Source organism: Folsomia candida, unplaced genomic scaffold, assembly GCF_002217175.1.
Source record: "Folsomia candida strain VU population unplaced genomic scaffold, ASM221717v1 Fcan01_Sc016, whole genome shotgun sequence".
Taxonomy (NCBI): domain Eukaryota; kingdom Metazoa; phylum Arthropoda; class Collembola; order Entomobryomorpha; family Isotomidae; genus Folsomia; species Folsomia candida.
In genome coordinates, this window is record NW_019091208.1 from 2,511,464 (window position 1) to 2,535,053 (window position 23,590).

A 23,590-nucleotide genomic window follows, 5' to 3' on the forward strand; every position below is an offset into this window, starting at 1 on the left:
AGGTGGGTCAAGTTTTAAGAGGGATGATTTGGTGTAAGTGTGTGTAAATAATTCTATACTGATCATACCTATTCAATTTTTTTCTTCATTCCAAATTTCTTCACTTCGAAATTCAAGTTTAATTATTCATTCATTCTTTATTCATTTAATGAATAATTCATTCATTCGTCCCATATATTTAACATTTCGCAAAAAAATGAATGAATAAAGAACACACTCATTCATTTTGAAATGCTGAATTATTCATTCATTCTTCATTCATTCATACCTCCATTTCGGTATAATTCAATGAATATGAACACGTATGCCTATAAATGTACTGACAACAAAAGATTAATAGTATTATCCAACAATAACAAGTAGAACGTCGTCCTCGTCCCATTGCTAAAGTGAAACAATACAAAACTCCCAATCCCCACCGGAACTTCCAACTTACCCACCGACTCCACCCTTCTTTTCAACCACTTCCTCCTCACCCTCATCCTCACTGACCCCACCCCTTCCCGCATTTCGGCCAGCACCCCCGCCGATTTATTCGTTAATAGTAAAACCGCATAAACTCCGAGATGCAAAACCCCATACGCGGTTAGGGTTGATGTGGGGAAAAAAGCGAAAAAGTGCGGTGGAAAAACGTCGTGCATTTTTAAACAGATAAAATTATTCGTTAACAAGAAAGTAAACATCGTGAATAGCACGATTGCCGATAAATTACTTATCATTTCCCGCTCATGCTTCAAACTTAACCGAATCCTATCGTAGAAACGGAGGACGCCTTTATAAACGGTAAATTTTGAACTTTTCGTTTTGCCCCGCAGAAGGTTCGAGAGCTCGTTCAGGTACGAAATGTACCCCAGGATGCGCATAAAAACGATCAGACCGACGCAACCAATCATGCGGGAACCTTCGAACGCGCAGAAGAGTATGTTGAAGCATCGGCCAGCCCAGGAAAGTATGGTCAAGGGAGGGGTAGCTTTGGTTTTGGTGGCGGTGAGGATGATCTTGTAGAGGATGTTGGGGTTATCCATACCCGTGAAGAGGAGGAGCGGGATTATTATGAAGGGAGTTAGTGATATTTGAACCATGACTTGCTGTAGGAATTTTATCTCGAGACGGAGTCGAAGGGGGTTGGATCGGGTCACAATTATTCCGGGAGTAGAGGAAGATACTAAAGGAAAAAAGAAGCGAAATTTAAGATTTATGTATGCTACCTGTTATTACTATAGTGGTGGTTTTGGACCAGTGTGTACAAAAAGGAAGGCGTTTTGCTATTTCTTCATGCCTTTCTGACTTTTTCAATGCCATTTTCCCTTTTTGTTGCTTTTTGCCTGTTTCATGCTTTTCTGCTAGAGTTTTGACGTTTGATCCCAATTTCTTGTAGTTTACCGCATATAAAATAAAGCAAAGAATATAGAGGGGTAAGAAAAAGCATTGAGACACTTGGACCTTTTTCCTTGTAAATCGTCAAAAAATGATTCTACAAATCTCAAATTTTGGTATAATATGTTAAATATATATAGTCAAAGATATTCGTGGACAAAGAATACTTTAATCAATTATCCATCTCGTATTTAACTCTTTACATCACGCCGGCCATTACTGGTTTTTTCGGAAGACTTTGCAATATCATTTTCAATTTTCTCCTACTGGAACCGAAATTTTCTAAAAGTATCACGAAACTGGAAGTATGTCTTCTTACATAAAGTCCATCATCTTTCGTTGGGGCGAAAATTAGGGACATTTGGAGGGTTTTCATTTTTCAAAATCAAACTGCCATTTGATCACCATGTATTTTGCTGCCTGCCAAATTTGAAATTTCTTCAGAAATATTCAACATTATTTTAATTTTTCTTCAGTTTTCACTTGAGACATATATTTGTCATTAAAAAATTCCCTTCCCGGAGTTTCTAGCAGTTTTTTAAGAACGTAGGACTCGTCGTCAGTGACTAATGTTTTTGGTCAAATTTTATTGTAGAGCTTGTAAGGTCTTGCGTTTACCATTTTTTCTTGACCTTCCGTGTGGTTTACTGAAGATTTATTTGTACACGCTTTGACCCACAATTTATGGGCCTTAATATGATGGAAGTGGTTTGAATTTACCATTGACCGTTTGGCCGCATCATCCATGGACGTGGAGCGACATTTTCCGAAAATAAATTCAATCGTTTTTAACTTAAAATGGGTCATTATGATGTTTTTTTGTCATGGTGGGAATTCGAGGTTGACATTTTCGGATTCTCTATACTTTTTCTTGTAAGTCTTAATTTTTGCACCCCCATCCTCTTCTCCGTTGAAATGTAGTCAAGCCTTCTGAGAGTCTTTGTCAATCAAATTTTGGTGCTTCCGTAAAACTCGATTCGCGAGTTCGTCGCTTTGAAAGGGTAAATTTATGTTTCATTTTAAAGGCATGAAACTTTGTGGCTTCGGAGTTCGATATATTTAGCATATTACACCAAATTTTGACATTTTTAAATTCATTTTTTGACCCTTAAAAAGGACCTAGGACCAAGTGTCTCAATACTTTTTCTTACCCCTCTATTTGCAGTTTTTGAAATTGTATCGGAGGGTTCTGGCTTGTATCGATATTACAAATTAGTTGAATACTCTTTCCTAAATATGTAGTTTTTAAATCGTCATCAGCCTAATTAACCAAATTTTGGGGTAAAGATTATATTTGGGAAAGTATAAAAACCGCAATAAAAAGCTTTCGCTTTAATTTTATCCCACGGTTACATATGCGTCTCTCCTTACCCCAATTAGCAAAAGTACAAACAGGCACCCATTTTTGTGGGGCAAATAGGCAAAAAGGCACTGCCTACCTTTTTGCTCTGCACGCACTGTTTTGGGCATGGCACGAAAATATGATCAAGTTGGAGACAAACTTACCTCTAATCAAGTCACTATGGTCCTTTGCCATCTGGTTTCCCGTATAGGCACACCCCTCCATCCATCGCATTGCCCCAAAGCACGTCATCGTGTAGAAGAATGAGAGAAACGTGCCGAACAGCGCCATCATTATTGTACTAATGGAGGGCACATTAACCTTGGAGAAATTAGCCCAGAGAAGAATCCCGATTGAAGAAAGCAGGAACAAAACCATATTTGTGGGGACGACGGCTGCCCAGACGCGATACTGGAAGCTATCACGGTGTAAATGAACGAAGGTTTTGTTTCTGGGAATAAAATAGATCGGAAATCGCCAAAGGTAGCGAAATCCTGTAACGTAAGTTTGAACGACGGGCCAAATGGTGTCGATGTCCATTTCGTAAGAAGTCTTGCTCGGCAATGCGTACATGGCAATAGTTTAGGATGTATATGTTTCCATGTATGTAACCTGAAGACACGTGGGGTCATTAATTATGAGAAAGTTTCACTTATATAACTCATTTTTAGACAAATGTTTGCCAGGAAGTTGAAATAATATAATTTAATAAAACGTAGTCTAAAAACCAAAACATATCATCAACATGGTAAAAATTTTGTTTGTAAAAATGTTCTTGTTGCGTACGACCGAGCGCACATAGAAGTTTTTGTGGATTGACAACCAAATTGAATATTCCAACTTTTAAGAGGAAATAGTCATTAAAGTTATTCTGTTCTGGATGTATTTAGTATTTACCTAATTTAATTTATAATTAATTTGCTTTAAAATCTTGACAAAAAATAAGTTATATGGACGGTTTACATAAACTGTATTTCTAGAAAAAGATAAATACGCCAAGGCTAATTTACATAAACAAGTACTTACGATGGGGTTACCTCCAAGCTCGTTGGTAAAGTTTAACTTTCCAACTAATTGATATATGTATTTATATGTAGGTTTAATGTCTCAGCCCACCGTAAGCACTCAATTTACAATATTTTCGTTGAGAAATCGCATTTCGTATTGTATATTTAGAGTTTTATTTAGTCAGAAAGATACATAGTGTAAACATTAATTGTGTGGCAGATGAGACCGATTGAGAGACGGATCGGTCGTGACTTGTTGACATTGGTTGAACGAGTGGATATGAAAGATAATTATGTATAATTTGGGTTTTGTCATAGGCCGGTCAAGGTTTTCAAGACAAGCTGAGCCATACATAATTAGATAATTAATTAAGTTATGCAATGAGCTTGCAATACATTGAGGATGATAGGAGGTTAGCATGCTTCATACATAGTTAAATTAGTCTGGAGATTAAAATAAGCTAAATAAATTAGTTAGTTATTAAAATAAGTTAAAATATGGAAACACTGCATTCACTTTACATGAATATGTATGATAGCGCATTCTTAATGGACTGAAACTAGGAGTTAAAGAAAATCGTCCCCCACCAATAGGCACAACCTAATCGCCTCCAAGTAGGTTTTAAATATGACACTGTTAGGATTTGGATAAATTGACTATTGAAAAACCAAGGCATGCATTTATTATGGGAGGTTTTTGGGTGGGGCGCGATTAGTCTGGGAGGCGATTGAACGAGAGGAGATTGGGTGGGAGGCAATTGGAAAGGGAAGCTGTTGATATGGGAAGCTAATTTCCTCAAGATGCCATTACTTGGAGGCGACTGGGGGGAGGCCATTGGTGGGAGACCATCATCCGTAAGCCTTAAGTCAAAGCTTTAATTAAATCCTTGTCATTAAACCTGCATAACCCCCATGACCATAATATATACATCGCATACTCAATGCCCGCAATTAGAACACAAACCCCTAGACAGGTCCCCAACAGGATAAAAACGGTTTGAATATTGTCCTCCAGGCGGACGTCCATGTAGGACGTGTGACCTTGACCCTTCTTACCCTCACCCTTACCCTTACCCCTTTTGGCCTCCCGTTCTCTCAATATTGTCGCATTAATCGTTAGCCTATTGGAAATCTGGTTGTAAATCCCTGACTCTAAAAACCCATTAAAATACTGCATCATCCTCGATTCCCTCCAAACCTTAAAGCTAAATCCGATCGGACTTGTCAAAATATCATTCTTACCCCGATACCATTTCTTCTTGGGATAATTTCTCCTCAAATAATCATAGTACGGCTCAACCTCACCCGATTCCCCGATAAATGCGGATTTGTCACATTCCAATATTTCATCCTCGATTACCCCATTTACCCTGGGAATGGTCACATTTTCCAAAAATTTCACCCTTTCCGGATACCACCGAATCCTTGGATTGAACATTAAATACGGCAAATACTCTAAATCTTTAGGGAATTTGTAAGCCTGGTATAAAATTTCTATGTGAAATATATCAATTTTGTAGTTATGCCGGGGATACTTCATTACCCCAGAACGTGGGGCAAATTGAGACAAAACCGTGTAACAGAATCCCCCCAACCCCTTAAGGACCGGGTGGTTAGTAAAATTCTCAATCTTATCGCCCCGTAACGCCAAAAATACATCCGTTTTCTTCATTAGAACTCCCGAATTTTTCGACTCTACTATTTGACGGGTATCATGACAAGAAATTTTTTCATACGTGTCTACCCGTTCCCCAGGGATCGGCGAGTTTAGATTTGTAATGAAAATACTTAGGTAACACGTGCTTATCAACATGCCGACCAAGAGCCACGGAATACTTAGGAGTCTAAAGGGCAGTAAATTCCCCCATTTTTCGGGGAGTTCCATAACCTCGTCGACCAAACAACCGAAAAAGTAGAGCACCGGCTCAATCCAATAGATCGTTTTGTTTATCAGGTAAAATCCCACCGATAAGATGAACGAGGATAGCAGCAGGGTGGAACACGTGGCGAACCACGTGGCTGCGTCGTAAGGGGTAAAATACAGGGAAAATGAGATCTCCCTCCCTGCCAAGTAACAGGAAAAGAAGGACATCCCGGGAAAAGTTGTGGTAACGAGGTGACTTTGGAGTATCATGGCGATCCCGTTTTCATGCCCGAATTCCGGGTAGAGGCAACCCTCCGTGAAAACTGAGTAACACTCCTCATCATCAATTCCTTTGTGGACGGTTGCATTAAGCTGGGCTAGTGCCGTGGACATTAGAATCTTGGATATAGCACTGCCTTCTTTAAAGCTACCTTCCACCCAGTCAAGTTCTGGAGAGAATGACGGGTAGTTAACTCGACCCGTCATTTCACTGGTTGGGGTTCTGCAGGCAAAAGTTTTGAGCAGAGGAAAACTCTCTTTACTCCTTTGCTCGCATAATTTCACCTCATTGTCGGTGAGAAATAGTAAAACTGAAAATATGACGGGTAGTAGTTTCTCCATGGTGAAGGGTTATTCGTAAATGGGCGAATTTAAGTCGGCTACCAGTACTTTGGCGTTGCTTGGGATGAATAGAAAATAAAAACTATCGGGATAAACGTTTAATTTTGTTTCGTACCCGGTCCGCTTATATGGTTGTCTGAAACGGTATCTGCCCTGAGCCGTGATCCAATATCCTAACGCTTTGGCGTTCGTTTTAGTCCAATCTGGCTGATTTATGGTGACAAATAGAAGGACAATTTCACAAGTCCAACCCCTGTTTTGGAACATGTCGAGTTCAAAGGGTTTCAGGGATGGGAGGTAGAACTTTTTTTGATAAGTTTCCGAAAAAACACGTTTCGTCAGGGTAACCGGGACATTCCGGGTAGTTGGTAAGTCTGCGGCGGAAATCTGGTTGAACACGAGGTTATAACGGCAAGCAGCGGGTTGGCTGAGAAGAGAGGACAAATCCATGGAATATGATCCTCTGAGCGGAATCAGGGAGAAATTTGTGACGTAAGGCAATGCTAAATTTTGTAAAATGGTACTTGATTTGAACATTATTTAAATGTACATATTTACCGTGTAATTGATTCAAAATATGAACTGTACTTTAAATATAATGTAGTAAAACCGGGTAGATAATGATTTCCCGAGATCAATTTATTAATCCACTGAGGGAATAATTTTATTAGCAAGCAACTATGGTGCCATCATTGAAAGAAGAATCCAATTTTTGAGTGCCTATCAACCTTCATCCTTCTTCAGTGACCTCGTTCGGCTTCAGGTGATCGGAAAATTACTATCAGTTTCCTATCCAACAAGTAAGGCTCAATTAATCATGAAACACAATCGTCCTCCGAAGTATGTAACTGTGCAAGGATGATCGTGACCAAGTTGTCAGGAATTCTACTCTTCTTTTAATGTTCGCTCAATGCATAGGGGTCCCATCGTTGGATTATGCATGTATTTTATTGAAAAGGATAAACGTTCAGACTCCTAGATGGAATGTCACTCTGATCCATTCGGAAAGTGTATAAATATTCGTGGACAGGAACAACCCCAGCTAGAAATACATAACATTAACCTTTAACTTTAAATATATAAGATTGACGTGTATGTATGTATCGATTATTTATATCGCTGAATTTAAGCTTTTGTTTTAATCAAGCTTCAGGTCCGTTCATAAATTGTGTGGGGTAAGAGCAGTCACCAATCTGCTTTGTTACACTAAATTCTAGACTTTTGGGGAGCATTCTTTCAGATCCCAGGCACGCGCTCAAATTTGCGCATTAGCGGAAACCCAAAAATACGGATTCACCTTTGATGAACAAAGTAAAATTTATCCCACCAAGATCCAAGCTTTACATTACAAATTCCAGCAGTAGCGACTCAAATGTGATAAATACACATACTCGCTGCACACTTCACTTTACTGACGTGCATAAAAATCTGCACGCATGCATTAATATTAATACAAGTATTCATAAGCCTCAGAACAATATTTATGCATGTATAACTTTATCTAAATTTACATAAATATGAAAACTTACCTAACATCGCGTGACAATGGTAAAAAGAACTTTCCAGTCGCGACATTATTACTTGCTGCAGCAGAACTTAAACCCAACACGTACCTTCTGCCTGGTGACGCTGGGTAAGTATTTTAAGAGACTAGCACAACGTGTACATGGTCAGGTGAAGGACAGAGAAATAATTAAATGCATTAATAATTGACAATTTTGTCATTTCTTGTCCCATCTAAAATACATATTTGTCCTTGGAATGTTCCCAAAAGCGTGGGCACGATGCATAGTGCATCTTTGGTTCAGAGGGATGGATCCCTCTTTCGATAAAATCAAGCTTATCGGCAATGTTATTTAGCTTATTATTCATCTTATCAATGTTAGTAATTCTTATACGTAGGGTGCGAATTAAATCACACAAGAAAAATATTTTTTCTTCCAAAGAAAATTAATATTTTGTTCCAATTGTAGATCTTGCAATTAATTATTTTTTTATTCCAAGATTTTTAGAGTAAATTCCAAACAAATAATAAAAATCACAATGCGTAAAATACAAGATTTAAAATATATATCGTATATCTGTATCTGTATCGCAGATTTCATGATTGCAGAAATTATTAATTTTCTTTGGAACAAAATATTATTTTCTTGGGCGCAATAAATTTGACCCTTATACATATATATTCTTGATGTTATTTATGGATATCTTATCCATTTCTCCGAAGATGAATTCATCTATTACACAATTACATTATCATTTAATACTACACAATGCTTTTCTTATGCAGGAGTACCAATTTTTTTTGCAGTACTTTGTGGTTCATGATGCTAAATAATTTAGAACCTTGGGTTTTGCCCTGTTATTTGTAGGAGAAAGGACAAGATCTGAGGTTTGCAGGTCATTTGTAATTTTTGTTATAAACAAAAAATGTAAAGAATTATTATTCGGAAATTAAAAGATCAGATTTCCTAAAGTATTTGCAAATCGTGACAAGAAGAATTATCTAGCTCAGAAAAGTACGTCCTGTTCAAGTAACCGCTACACAATCCAATTCAAAACGCAGGTTTATGTAGACACCCAAAGTTTTCATTATCTACAACACGTCAAAATTACGTTTCATGTTAGAATCACTCAATCCCAAGTTTTGCAAGACAATTAGCACATTTTATAGCATTAATGGGCTTTTGAATTAGTTTATTTGCAAAAAAATGTTCCTACTACATAAACTTTCATAGATAACAAAATATTGGATATTTAGGATACATACACCTGTACATAACCCCCACTCCAAAAACTTCAAAAACTCCAAAAAACAGTTTAGGCATTCGTCTCCTTTCAGATTACCTTTCATTTCTTCAGTTTCCTGAAATAATTGATTGACTGCGTCTTGGAGCATGTGCACGGTACGATCACGCCATGCATAAATGTTCAAGCAATTAGGAGTGTAAAGTGCACCGCAATTTTGATTTGTGTATGTATATGATAAATTCTAGTCTGGAAAATGAATTAAAATGATGACTTGGTAGCAGGGGTGAGTACCCAACCCAACAATGTCGGGTTCAACCCGGCCCAACCCAACAATGTCGGGTTCAACCCGGCCCAACCCAACAATGTCGGGTTCAACCCGGCCCAACCCAACCCAACTGGGTTTGGGTGGGTTGGGCCGATTACGAGTTGGGTTGGGTAACAATAGAAAGGTTTTGGTTCGGGTTGGGCTGGGCTGGGTTTACTTTTCGAGCTCAACTTCGTCTCATTTTTGACTTTTTTGGCCACAAACTATAAATTTATGCTCTATGATGATTGGAAACGTACTCTAGCAGTGATTTCCCAAGTATTCTCAACTCAAAATTGTCGGGTTGGGTTACCCAGTTACCCGTTTACCCAACCCAACTAGGTTGGGTTGGGTTGGGTAAAATAAAAGCCGGGCTGGGTTGGGTTGGGTTTTTATCTTGACCCAGGAAGTCGGGTTGGGTTGGGCTGGGTTTTCAAAAAGGCTGGCCCAGCTCACCACTGCTTGGTAGTATAAATTTTGAGCTTTGTAGAGGAAGATAAGCAGTTGGTAAGAGCAGTTGAAGTTGAATGCTCCATTAAGTTATCCGTGACCTACGGTTCGCCTCATTATCAGTTCGCTCTTCACATTGAATTCATACATCAACGTGCAAATCTTGAGAAATAACTTCAAGGAATGAAGACACGAGTTAATGGGACGTCTCGTTCAAATGCTGACACGTACGTACGTACATATGTATGCCTGTTGAACTTAAATATGCCATTTCCATTTTTACTTTACACATATGCATGTCTGTATTAGGTATACATAAGTTCTTCTTGATCTTGACATATGCACATCAGAGAGGAACATGAAGGTCTGTACAGAAAGCATGTGAGGGGATGTGTAGGGGTCAAGACATCCCATCCTTCGCATGTTAATCATTACATGGGGCACATAGGTCACACTGGGGGGGGGGGGGTAGGGGTCAAAATTTCCCGAAAATCAGTCACATCCTTTCTGTATGGCCCCTAAGTCAACCCATAAATTTTGCAAACTACTAAAATCCAATTCATTAAAGTTATGTCATCCAGTTGTGCCAACTCATTCTCTTGTCATCACTACTCTTGACCAGTTTACTTAAGAAAGTAGCAATTTTTACAAGTTCTAAGTATTTCTTAAAGACAGTCAAACTGTGATTAACAAGATTTTAATACAGAAAAGATCACAAGATGAAGCTAGTTATTTGTTTCTTCGCAATTATCCCCCTTGCAGAGTCGCTCATCCAAAATTTAACTAAGGAAATTTTGGATACGGTAAAATAGGACGCTTTTAAGGTACATACATATTTGTAACACATACATATGAATTGTTAATTGTCGTAATATCATATTACGCCATCTTACTAAACATATTAGTAATATGTTTCAGTAATAGAATCTGAGAAAAAATAAATTCGTATTCCAGATAAAATACGGAAAATATTACGATAATTCTACCGTCGAGGCTAAACGCAAAAATGCATTGCTTAGCGCCATAGACCTCATAAATGCGCACAATTCAAATCCAGCCATGAGCTACCTACTACTGCCATAAATAATGTCTCACGCATTCCGCGGGCCAAAAACATCAGTAGCAGTTACGTTAGCCAGTTGTACTATTTTTTATTGAATTCCCCATGCAATTGTCTATCAGAAACCATCTTCCGAAATTTTTTGTGATACAAGGTGCTAAAATGACAGATCGGACAAATCGACGTGTTGCAATTTTTCAGAAACATTTTGGTAAACATAAAAATCCGACATTTTTCAACAGTTCATTAAAAATCAGAACTAAACGCAAGGTGGTCTACCATACCATGAAATGATCCACTAACATTGGCGGTGTTTATAGCCGAAAACTGAGTTGAAGGGAACGATCAAAAAGGTCACGAAAAATCACGAAGGCGCGCAAAACCTGAATTCATGCCGGACCATAAGAAAAAATTCCCTACAAATGAACGGGCCAAGTAAAACTACGTCCCAGGCCCCTAAGCTCGACCTAGGACTTATGTCTTTAAGATGTGAAAAGCAACACTTGCTAACTTCACGCCAAGTAAAAATAGACCCCTCAAAAGCCGGGCACTGATCATGCGGTACGCGCTTGAAAAATGAAAATAAATATTTTTGAAAGATAGGCAAACTTTTACAATTGAGGCCATATAAAATCAGTTCAAGCACTGTGTCCACACCCTACCAGTCCGTATTATTCATAAAAATTTTTAAAATAGTAATCGGACACATCATCCTGATTCTGTGATTTTTTTATTCGGTGTAGATTGGATTTGGTCAAAAAGTGAATTTTTTACCTCTGGGGGTGAAATTTCTTGTTAAAAAGTATTTTTTGAAGTTATCGAGCTAATGGGAGAACCACTGGACCACACTCTATTAAAAAATAGCTGCTAGATATTCGAGCAGGGCTCAGGACCTTCTGATAAGGCCAAAATCGTAAAAATGGGGTAAAATTCCAAAATTTCTGACTCCATTTCGGACCGAGAATAAAATTCACTTCCGCCGAGCTTCAACCTTCTGGATTATGACATGTGGTCCAAACTGAAGCCAGATACATGTGCTAAACCCCACATAAGTTTTAAATCCGAGAAAAAATCTGTCGCTTAGAAATGAGACTAATATTACTTGTAATGAGTGCGTACCGTGAGTGGTATGTGGATACCTAGACTTTGGGCTCTTGTAGCTTCGAATGGAGGAAATTTGGAAAGTGCCTGGTATAATTTGTAGGAAATTTAATGGGCTTTCTCGTGATATCGCTATGTTTTCAAAATTCAATAAACTGAGCCCGCTATATTAATTTGTGTAGTGGTCAAAACTTATGGCAGTAGTAGGTATAAACTTGGTACGGTGTCATATGTACACAATTCTGACAATGGAACCCTCTTTCAAGATACACCAGGATTTTGTAGCGAGTTATGTCAAAAAATCAACCCTATAATTAGGAGTCACATGACACTTATATTTCCGTTGAATTCCCCCTTTGAAGAAAAATATGAAACTTAACTCGAAAATTGAAATTATTTTATAAAGGGGCCATTCAACGGAAGTATTTATGAGTGTCACGCGATTCTTAATTTTTGGCTTGATTTTTTTTCTACATAACTCCCTAACAAACTCCGATGTAGCTTGAAAAAAGGTTGTTATGAGTTTCATGTCTCGACAACTTTCTTAAGTGTTTATTATAATTTCTATATTTCAGCCACCAACGAATACTCTGATCTCGAACCGGAAGAATTTAACTCGATAATGAACGGCTTTAAGGCTCCAAATCGTACAGATGTACAAGTTGATGGACAATCCGAAACAATTTCATCTGCGGCAACGTCGTATTCGCCACCACCCATGGATTGGAGATGGCTTGGATTTGTGACACCGGTTAAAAATCAAGGCTCTTGTGGTTCATGTTGGAGTTTTTCTGCAGTAAGTTTCCTCCCTATTATGTACGAGCTTTGACCAGAGTATGCTACCCCGGGTTTTTGGGGTATTGGGGTTTTGCGGGTTTTGATGAGTATTGGGGTAGCAAATTTGAGCAATACCCACGGGTAGTCGGGGTTTTCAAATTTAAAAAAGTGCGTAATAAGTATATTAAAACAGCATGTTCCTGATAATTTTGTAAGTTAATTAGATGCCAAAATTGAATTGATGAACAGCTTTGTTGTAATAGTTGAAAAGTAAATTTTTTTCATAATATAATACATGTGGTACTGACTCAGTTTTCGCCAAAACCCCGAGTACCCCGGCTACCCGCAAAACCCAGATAAAACCCCAGGATATGAGTTTTGAATAGCAAAACCCGGGAATTTTCCTTACCCTGGCTTTGACAATACTAATGAAAAAGGATCTTTCCAATGCATATGTATGTAGACGGGAGCAATGGAGGGTATGCACAAAAGACGGACTGATGTATTACCAAATTTATCGGAACAGAATTTAATCGATTGTTCCTCCGGTAAGTGGCAATTATTAACTCAACTAGCCTGCAACATCAACTAGATTGGCAAGTGACTATGGAATTTATAATTAAATAATGCATTTTTGACATCGCTGCTAAGCTAGCAATTTGCTAATTTCTCTTACGAGTGAGAATTTTTAACGTTTTCACGAATTTTTTTAACGTAGCTAAGGATTTTTTTACCTTTGCTAAAGAATTTTTAACGTTTCTAAGGATCTTTTTGACATTTCTAAGGAATTCTGTTTTCGTTGTTAAAAACTTTGATAAAAAATTTGTTTGATTTGGTTAGGAATTTTTTGTAACGTTACCATAATCATAATCCTTATCGGCATCACAAGCGGAGTGAGTAAAATTACCTAAATAATTTTAAGCTTCCACCCTCACTTAATTTGGTCAGTTTTAAATTCGGTTGAAATGAATGACCTTGAATCGACAACTTGAATCGTTTCTTTTCGAGGTTAAAATATGTTTTTTTGAAAAAAAGACATTGAAAAAGTTAACTTGATGAAAATTTCGAATTCTTTCATTTTGGATTTTGAAACTAAGCAGAAACTATCAAAGAAGCAATAAAACATTGTAAAATGATGAAGTTTTAAGTGGGAAAAATAGCGGAAGTTTGTTCGAAGTTTAACAGCGATAACTCTTTACATCATTGAGAAATTCGTCGGTTTTTGCGAATTTCCTTCCCTCTCCCTTGGGCAAGAGGTGCGCGAGTGGAGTAGAAAATCCTAACAAAACCTTCGAAATTCCGTTCCACCTACATCGCCCAAGTCTAATTGTGACCATACCTGTTCACTTTCATTCATAGAGAATGATTGAGAATGAAAATGAATTTCCTGTCATTCGTATGAAACTAAATGAAAGATTCCATCATTTCAGAGGAGTGACTGTAAATGAAAGGATTTTTCTTTCGTTTCATTTTTCACCCTATGCTTAATAATTGGGCGGAGTAAGAAATGAGGTCAGATGACGTGATATGAAATGAGCTTGAGAGAAAATGACTGAATGTGAATGAAAATCCTCCGTCAGAAATCGGGATGACTGAATTTTGAATGAAAAAAGTTTTTTTTAACAGATATGATTCTGACATTCAACATTATTTCCTTCATGCATCGTTTAAGTGGAGAGGCTGCAATTTAAATGCAAAACTCATATTTAGTAAATAATCCCTGATTTACTCAACAGATTATGGAAACTTAGGCTGCAAGGGCGGATATATGATTAATGCTTTCAATTACGTCATACGTAACCGTGGAATTAACACACAAGCCAGTTATCCATACCGAGGCGAACAAGATTTCTGCCAATATCGTAGTGATACGAATGCCGTGACTGGCATGACAGGATACGTGCGAGTTACTCAAGGAGATGAGATAGCACTGGAAGACGCCGTGAGGAGAATTGGACCGGTGAGTTTAAACAACCAAACTGAACGCCTGGCTTTCAATGCATGCAGTTTCGAAAAATTTATGAATTGCATTTTAACAGCTTTTTGTGTATTTTTTACTGGTTTGCACTGGAAAGCAGAATATGGCTAACTAGAATTGAGGGGTATAAGTTAGTTAGTTTTGTTAGTCAGTTAGTTAGTTAGTTAGGGTATGAGAGTCAGTCTGAATTGTATCTTCAAGAAACTATTTTTGGATGGGAGTAACATAACCTAGCGAATAAAATATTACGTATTTTGCATACTTCTTAAATAGCTGCCACATAGAGATTTAATGAAAGTGAATAATTTGTAAATTTTGAATAAAAAATCTTCCACTACCAATTATGTAAAAAAAGCCGTCCTGCAGCAAGCCCCACACTTCTTTTCGTTTCTCCCAATATTATTGATTTTTAATAAAATCACTCCAAAACTATAAGAAGATTAATAGCCAGGAATATGCGTATATAATCAAAACTTAAATTTGTTTAATGCTACAATTTTTAGATTTCTGCCACTATTGATGCAATATTACTCGTCAGGAATATTCAACGATAACCGTTGTTCCAGTTGTGCACCGAATCATGCCGTCCTAGTGGTTGGGTAAGTCATCTATGTATTCCCAGACGTATGTAAATCAACCATGATGGCCCAGCAACCCTCTTTCGAAATTCCAACTTATCTAGATACATATGTTACATATGATATGTGAAGAAGGGTGTGGTCTGTGAATGGTAATTGTGTGACTTTGGATGAGGATGTTAATGTGTAATTGTGAATAGTGGAAAACTTTGATGTTTAATAATGTGTAGAGCACAAAATGGGGGCGTTTTAATTTTGATGTTAAGTTACAATTTAATGGTCAAGAAAAATCTAATGGTTTACAGATTAAGACCGAATTGACTCATAAATATATTGGATTAATTGTTGAAGAGTGACTAATTTGGCTTCCGTGCTGGCTGACGGCTGGTCTGAGAGTGCGGAGCAAGTTGAAATTGCTGGGCAAAAGTGGACAAGAGAGACGAGTTTCATAATGCATTTACATAATAATCAGAAATATTAAAATGAGACAAATCATGTTTGACAGTACTGAACAATATGTAACAACAATTTTTGTAGATATGGGACGGATTCGAGTGGGAACTTATACTGGATTGTGAAGAACTCCTGGGGAACCTCGTGGGGTGAGCAGGGATACTTTCGTTTGGCAAGACGGGCTGGTAACATGTGTGGAATTGCAAGCTATGCAAGCTATCCTACAGCTCGGTACGCGTAATAGAAATTAGCGTCATATCCAAATTGACAATTGAGTAAATTCAAATCAGTTCATCTACAAAATTTTTAATTGCTTAGCGTTTTACTTATTTATTTTAAAAATTGCAGGAACAGTAACCTTTATTATAAATTCATAATAAATTAGGCTGATGAATTATATACATATTTACATTTAATTATTAATACAAGGTCTTGTTAACAGTGAATAAAAAGTTCAATTCGATAGCATGACTATTTTTGTTTACGAAATTATTTTTAAAAAAACTGGAAATCAGATGTATAGAAAAGTTCAGTTTCATGCTTGGAAAACTTAATTAAATATTTCAGTGGTTGGTTTGGCCGACTCATTTTCTTGAAATCATTCTACATAGTTCTCGAAATTTAACAAATTCGGCAACACGTGGGTGATCTTGTCAGAAACATGGGTTATTAACATTCCCTATCCCTTAACATTTATTTACGTCGGGTGGGCGTGTGGTTGCCAAAATCCAGAATTTTTGACGGCGTACTACCTGGATCACCCCTCAAGCTATCAATGAACCCGACAGCATTTGCAAGCCAAAAATATTCAAAAATTTGCTTTGCTTTATATTCATTATTTTGTCCTCCAACGGGAATGGCGTTATTGGCATATGTGCAAACTTATACATGATTTGTTTATTTGTTGGTACAGAACAATGGGGACAGGAATTTTCCATGCATATTTATGGATTATTTGGTTCAGTGGCAAATTGCCACTGGCAATAAATTATTGCAGAATTGTATTAAATGTCTAATTACGAAGGAGAATGATAGATATTTATGCATCTGCACAAAATGACGTTGCGAATTACACTATTTATGGCTCTTGTGTTACTAAATCGAGCTGAAGACAAGTTTTTATTCAACGTTTTCCCGCCAAACTTTCAGTGGGGATTTTCCTCTTCAAGTTATCAGGTTAGTGGAAACGTTGCAAGTTATGGGTTGATTCCACATTTGCTACACTAATTAGTGCTACAATTTTACAAATTTTAAATTTTACAAGGGCTACATTAATGTAACCCTTTTAAAAATAAATACGCTTTCAGTTCTTAAATTATGTATATTCAACTCAGAGCAGATTTTACTCTTTGTCACGTTAATGTAACTCTGGATGAAGTAATTTTTACTTAAGATAAGAAATGTACCACTGATAATACATTTACTTCAAACAGTGGTAAGATTAGTTAGAGATTATATAGATTGCCCCATAAGTACTCGGAATGTTATAAATGTGATTAATTCGGTGAGAAAACGCACGAATAATTTAATTCTCTGTATGTCCTCCTAAGTACCAACTAATATACTAATAATAATTGTATATCAATAATCTGACAAATTAAGTTGAACAAACTGACGCGAGCCGAACAACAGGCACTCCAAACTCGATTTTTTCACTGCCATGAAAATGACGCTGACTTTAATCGGAAAAATGTCTGGCAAAATTGAGGAAGTCAAGGCCATCAAAAATCAACAATTTACTTGTATTGTGAAGGTATTAAGACGATAAAACTTCAGCTTTTATAAAAATTACCTGACACTAGGTATCTCAATCGAGTCCGAAATACTTGAAAGCTGTTAAGCGTCTGCACAAATAGAACGCATCCACCCCGTGCCTTACCACTGCCACACGGTCAAACTACGCGAACCAACGCTAAGGCAAATTAAAGTACATTAATTGGGGATAAGATCTGAAAAGTATAAGATGGGTCCAAGGTAGGTTAAGATAAAAAATCTAGAACCAAACGCGGGCTTCCAAAAATTTACAAGAAAGCCAGATCCAGATTTTTAGCCATTATCGAGTAGAGTTATTTCCCATCCGACCAATTTGATATATCCATTTCGCAATATTTCCATGCACAAACTCGTAGCGAAGTGAAATGTGAAGAAAGAACTATTGAAAAAGCGAAATAATACACCAAATGCATGGTTTAGTAGACCTCCGACGCAAATGGTCACATTTTGAATCCCTCCATATCAAAAGGAATCTTGGTCTTAGGTGCGTAACTAAACCAATGCATTAAGGGGCGTCTGATTCCCTCCATTCATAGCTATAATGGGGAACACATTTTGTTTCGGTCGGATATGACAAGTTGCCAATACTGGAGAATTGTTATAAGGCACCACGAGGTGGGAAAGTTGGTTTTTCACCCCTGAAGGAAATTGCACAATTGCACCTAGTTTTCAACAAGCGAAAGAATTTGAACAATTTTGGGCTTAGCCCAAACAAGAATATTCCTCACGTCAAAAAACAACGAAAAACTTCCCAGAATTCCGAACGCTAATTTGTTAATCCTGCAAAATGTAACCACAAAGTCGGGAAAACCGGTTATGGATAGTGCTTGCAAAAAGCTGTGACAAATGGGTTTCAAAGGGGGTATCGAGCTTATGTTTTTTAACATAAATTCCTCAATAAATTACGTACATTTTCCAATCGACCTTGTTATTCTAATATTACCCCAGTCCGAAGAAATTACTAAATCAAAATTCCGAGAACTTATGGGGCAATCCATATTATGATACATAGACTGATATTAGGTTTGTAGAAGAGTCTGGCGCGAACTTGCAAATCGGCGACACACAAGCCGTCTTAGGATTTTGGGTTGTCGAATACGTAAATCAGCAGGGGTGGGCAAGATACATTGGTCATAAGATACAAGATACAAGATAAGATACTTTCTAGGATAAGATATAAGATACAAGATATAAGATACATCTTGGCCAAGTACACAAGATATAAGATACAAGATACTTTCCTAAAAATTGAGTAGTCAAGATACAAGATATGTATCTTAAGATACTTTTACATTAGATAAGATACTTTATTTTTTAGCCTAGTATTCATGCCCAATTAGTCATGCTTAATAATTTGAACGAAAAAATCTGGTGAGTACAAAATTTAAAATAATTCTATATTCATACAAATTTTGTTGCAAGTGCTTATACTTCGAAAAATTTCGTAAAGTTTCGAAAAGTTTCGAAAAACTAGACCTCTAACTAACATACGTATATTTTTACGAGGTTCGTAATATATTCCCTGCTAATTCAAATCAAACTAAACCCTACAATACCTATACATTAGTTAAGCGTAGTTACATATCAGTAATGTGCAATACACATTGTGCATGTGTATGTCCGTATGTGTACATATGTACACATTAACTTATATAATATATATGTAGGTATACATGAGTATATGTACATGTGTATGCATGTACAGGTTTGTTAGTAATTGGCAAAACATAAAATAAAATTCACCAAACTCTGGTTACGCCAAATTCATAATCAAATTCACTGACTGTAGTAAGAAATTTACTTAATTTGACGGAATTTTGAAAAAAGTATCTTGTATCTTGTCAACTATCTTAAGATACTTTTCTGCCAGGCATATCTAGATAAGATACTTACACAAGATACTTTCGGCTTTCTAAAAGATACAAGATACAAGATAAAAGATACTTCTCTGATCAGGCGACGAAGATACAAGATAAAGATGCTATCTTGTATCTTCTATCTTTTATCTTGTATCTTGACCAAGTATCTTGCCCACCCCTGTAAATCAGGTTTGGCTTACTTACTTTCAGACGGAGGGAGCATGGCGGGAGGATGGTAAATAATAAAATAGATGATCGAATAACTATTTAATAAAACTTGATCCTCGATAAAAATTCCAGGGAAAGGGTTAAACATTTGGGACGAATTTGTTCATCGGACGCCATCCCCGATTGCTGACCACTTGACGGGAGACATTGCTTGCGACTCGTACCACAAGTATCGAGAGGACGTCGCTCTACTAAAATATTTGAGGGTATGTTAAAACGTCTTATTTATCAGCAAATATTTATGAGGAAATCTCAATAAATAAGTGTCGAACACTCAAGATGAAGTCCAGTTTTCAAGTCGCTCCACAAATGTAGTATTTATCGAATTAGAACTGCGCATTCATTAATTAGAAGTAATTAATGAATGAATTTCATGTTAGGCTGTTATTTTTTAATCTGGAAACCAGTAATGTAGAAATATTCTACAAATTGTATTGACTCTACTTTCTCAATATTACACAATTTTAGGCGGGAGTGTATCGGTTCAGTTTATCCTGGAGCAGAATCCTCCCCTCGGGCCGGGTAGATTACATAAATCCGGCGGGAATAAAGCACTACAATGATCTGATCGATCTCCTCCTTGAAAATGGGATCGAACCCATCGTCACCCTCCACCAATGGTAAGTGTTCAACAGATCAGTCTGTCGTTCCAATCCGATAATATCCGATCCGTCGGATCGGATATTTGTACCTGATCATTTTCTAGGACATGGTCGGATCGGATATGTCCGATCAGTTCCGAGGGATCGAATCCCTGTTATAGTTAATGGTCGGATAATCTCGGATAATCCGATCGGATCGGATAACTAGCCCTAGTTCAAATTACAAAGTTAATGCAAATTGTGTTTAAATTCTCACGTTGAACGTGAATATTGAGTTATACATATTTCCAAAATTTGTATTTTTCTGCCGCAGGGACTTCCCCCAACCACTCATGGAAATTGGTGGTTGGTCAAATAACGAGGTGATTTCGCACTTTGTGAATTTTTCACATCTCGCATTTCGCACGTTTGGAGATCGTGTAAAGAAATGGGTCACTTTCAACGAACCAAATGCCATGTGTTTTTGGGGATATTTAGTGGGGGTAAGGCTAATTTTAATTTTCGATTTACCCGAGCAAAAACTTGAACATTTTTGCAGAAACTTGATATATTTTGGCGTGTAAATTTGGCCCGATTTTATATATATCATCACATAACTTTAATTAGGCTAAAAATTATCGTTCTGCAGAATAAAATCCGCAAAAATTTTGTGCAATATTGGGTAAAAAAAGTACAATACAAATCTGGCTTTTGTTGCTTACTGCAGAATTCGACGTACCATTTTTTACTCAAAATATTGAAACAAATTTGAAAATCTTTTCTCAGAGTGAAGCCCCAGGACTTCGAAATATCGAGGAAGCCAAAAATTGTGTCCATAACGTTTTAAGATCTCACGCAAAGACTTATCACCTATACGACAGAATATTTCGCAAACAGCAACATGGAAAAATAGGAATGCTAATTTTTACCCAATGGTTTGAAGCAAAAAATCAATCCAATCCGAGCCACGTTAAGATGGCCGAATTTGCCGTGCAGATTACCGTAAATTATTTATTTTCTTATCGTATTCTTAGTGTTTTGATTAATTAAATGCTTATCAGTGGGGAGTGGTGGCATCTCCAATATTTTTCGGAAAATATCCCGACGAGTTTGCCGAATTTCTTGGACGCCTCAGCCAAAAACAGGGCGTCGTGTCGACACCATTTCAATTCACGTTGGCAGAAGCTGCAGAATTACGAGGTACATAAGTTTAAATGAACCATAATGTATTGAATTTTAAATTCTTGTAATCCTGCATTGATCATGCTAACATTTTGTATAAACTGAGAACCATTATTTGCTCTAAGATTTCCCAGCTAAATACGTTTTGGTCTTGGTAGAAATTTTGAAAAATATAAGTTAAGATTTACAAAATAATTAAATAATTAAATGTATTGGTTGGGATGGTGGTATGTACATTGTATGTAATTATGTATTATGTATGTGGCTCTGAAGGATGGATGTATGAGATGTGTATTTACGATGGGAAAGAATGTTACTCCCAAAGGGACTTGTGAGAGTGGAAGAGATCTTTATTATAAGGTGGTCAAAGTACAAGTCCACGATCCAATACCGGATCGGTGCATATATGTACGTGCCTCCACTTTCCCGTTCGGGGAAAGTGAAGCCACGTGAACATGGGTATTATTATAGTACATTATCTTAACGTATATTTAAGCTCTTGCTTCTTATTTCGTGCATATGTCTCATGTAAATATGTACCTGTTACGTTTAGTGCCTCCTTGGTTTAAAGATTCCTGTGATATTTTAAATAGTTTAAATTTCCAGGAAGTTGGGATTTTTGTGGGATTGCACATTACACGACAAGTTTGATTGAACCGACGACGCCGAACCACGGGTCGGCTGGAATATCGGATCCCATCGGTATTAAATTGTCCAGTGATCCCTCATGGCACGCCGGCGCAAGCAGTTCAACCACTTGGAGTTTCTACGTGGTTCCGTGGGGTTTAAGAAAAATGCTGAACTGGATAAAAAAGAGGTATGGAAATCCACCAATATACCTTTTGGAGAATGGATACCAAGGTCACCCGGAGGATGGACTGGAGGATCACGAACGGGCGGAATATCATCGTTCTTATATCAACGAGATGTTAAAGGCGGTGCGAATTGATGGCGTTAATGTGCAAATGTACGGGGCCTGGACGCTACTGGACTCATTCGAATGGGTACGTTTATACTACAGTTAACCAATTTTAATCGGTTCCATGCAGAAATGTGACCCGTCTTTCTCCTAAAATAAAAATTGTATACCTCGGACAACCTTCTGTGAAAATCCTGCGATATGTGCTGAAAACTATGCATGTTTATGCACACATATTTATGCATATTTATGCATAGTAATGCAGACGGTCCTGATACGAACTTTGATCTATTACTGGAAAGTTTTCCACTCGGAAATTGCCAGTTCTGAAATTTCTTCACTCCTGTATGACACAGAATTCTGTACATTACAACCATGGCCTTCCTGAGCAATGGCTCGTTATTAAAAGTGGTTCCTCTTTTCTGCAGGAGGACGGGTATTCAGTCAACTTTGGCGTAGTGGCCGTAAACTTTAGCGATCCGGAGAGGAAAAGGACGCCCAAATTATCGGGAGCTTTTCTAAAAAAAGTATTTATGAATAATGGATTCCCTCGATGCAAGTGGCCTTGCTTGCAGTCCAAAATTTAGTAAAACCTCTATTTATAGCCCTATTCTAATTATAGCCGGTCTCCAAATATAGCCGGGTCTGGAGACCAAGGTTTCAAAATTTTAGCCGGGTATCTAATTATAGCCGGTCCCTAATTATGACCGGGTCTCTAATTATGGCCAGTATTTTTCGCTGTGTCCCCGCTCATACCCAATCCTAACAAAATACTGATCATCCCGTTAATAAACGAATAAGGTCAAAATTTACAGAATTACGTGTTAAGATCTTAATAAGAAAGCATATATTCACGACAGCAAGTTTTTAAAAACTACAAAACCTCGTCTAAAGAGTAGATTTAAAGCTAATATTTAACTGATGCCATATTTTGCTAAATCAAATAACTCAAATCGAGTCAACATTAATTATTCGCCAATTTTATAATTACCAAAATTAGAGGCGGAACAAAGTTTAGCCGGGTCTCTAATTGTAGCCGGGTCTGTGACATCCAGTTTTGGATTTTAGCCCCGGCTATAAATAGAGTATTTACGGTACATATAAATACATAGATTTGAAATTATAATTTATTAGAAAGTTGCTTGGTCAAAGTTATATGTACCTAAGTATTTATCACTTAAAAAAGAGAAATAAACTTAAGTATGTATCTATCACCATTTTATGTAAATTTGGAGTAATTCCAATAGTCAATATGTATGCATTGTGGAAAAGATTGAAATTAAAACTAAGTTTACCTAGAGATTACCTGTAAAAATTAAAATGTACATACATACCTTATTAACTTACATTTTAATAAGCAAAACTAAAAAAAACATTTTCACAGA

At 37.1% G+C, this 23,590-nt stretch overlaps 2 protein-coding genes across 2 annotated transcripts; both read left to right on the top strand.

The window, feature by feature from the left end:
* The first annotated feature begins 10,325 nt into the window (after positions 1 to 10,325).
* LOC110856552 (cathepsin L) lies at positions 10,326 to 16,131 on the top strand. Its single transcript, XM_035857087.1, has 8 exons — positions 10,326 to 10,540; positions 12,453 to 12,673; positions 13,118 to 13,202; positions 14,391 to 14,614; positions 14,694 to 14,701; positions 15,136 to 15,231; positions 15,748 to 15,894; positions 16,012 to 16,131. The coding sequence occupies exons 2-8, from the start codon at positions 12,500 to 12,502 to the stop codon at positions 16,046 to 16,048; spliced, it is 771 nt and encodes a 256-aa protein (XP_035712980.1). The 5' UTR covers positions 10,326 to 10,540; positions 12,453 to 12,499; the 3' UTR covers positions 16,049 to 16,131.
* A 5,027-nt stretch (positions 16,132 to 21,158) lies between these two features.
* Positions 21,159 to 23,590, top strand: LOC118437797 (cytosolic beta-glucosidase-like). Its single transcript, XM_035857170.1, has 3 exons — positions 21,159 to 21,304; positions 21,893 to 22,290; positions 22,634 to 23,590. Exons 2-3 carry the CDS (start codon positions 22,081 to 22,083, stop codon positions 22,790 to 22,792), a joined length of 369 nt encoding a protein of 122 aa, XP_035713063.1. The 5' UTR covers positions 21,159 to 21,304; positions 21,893 to 22,080; the 3' UTR covers positions 22,793 to 23,590.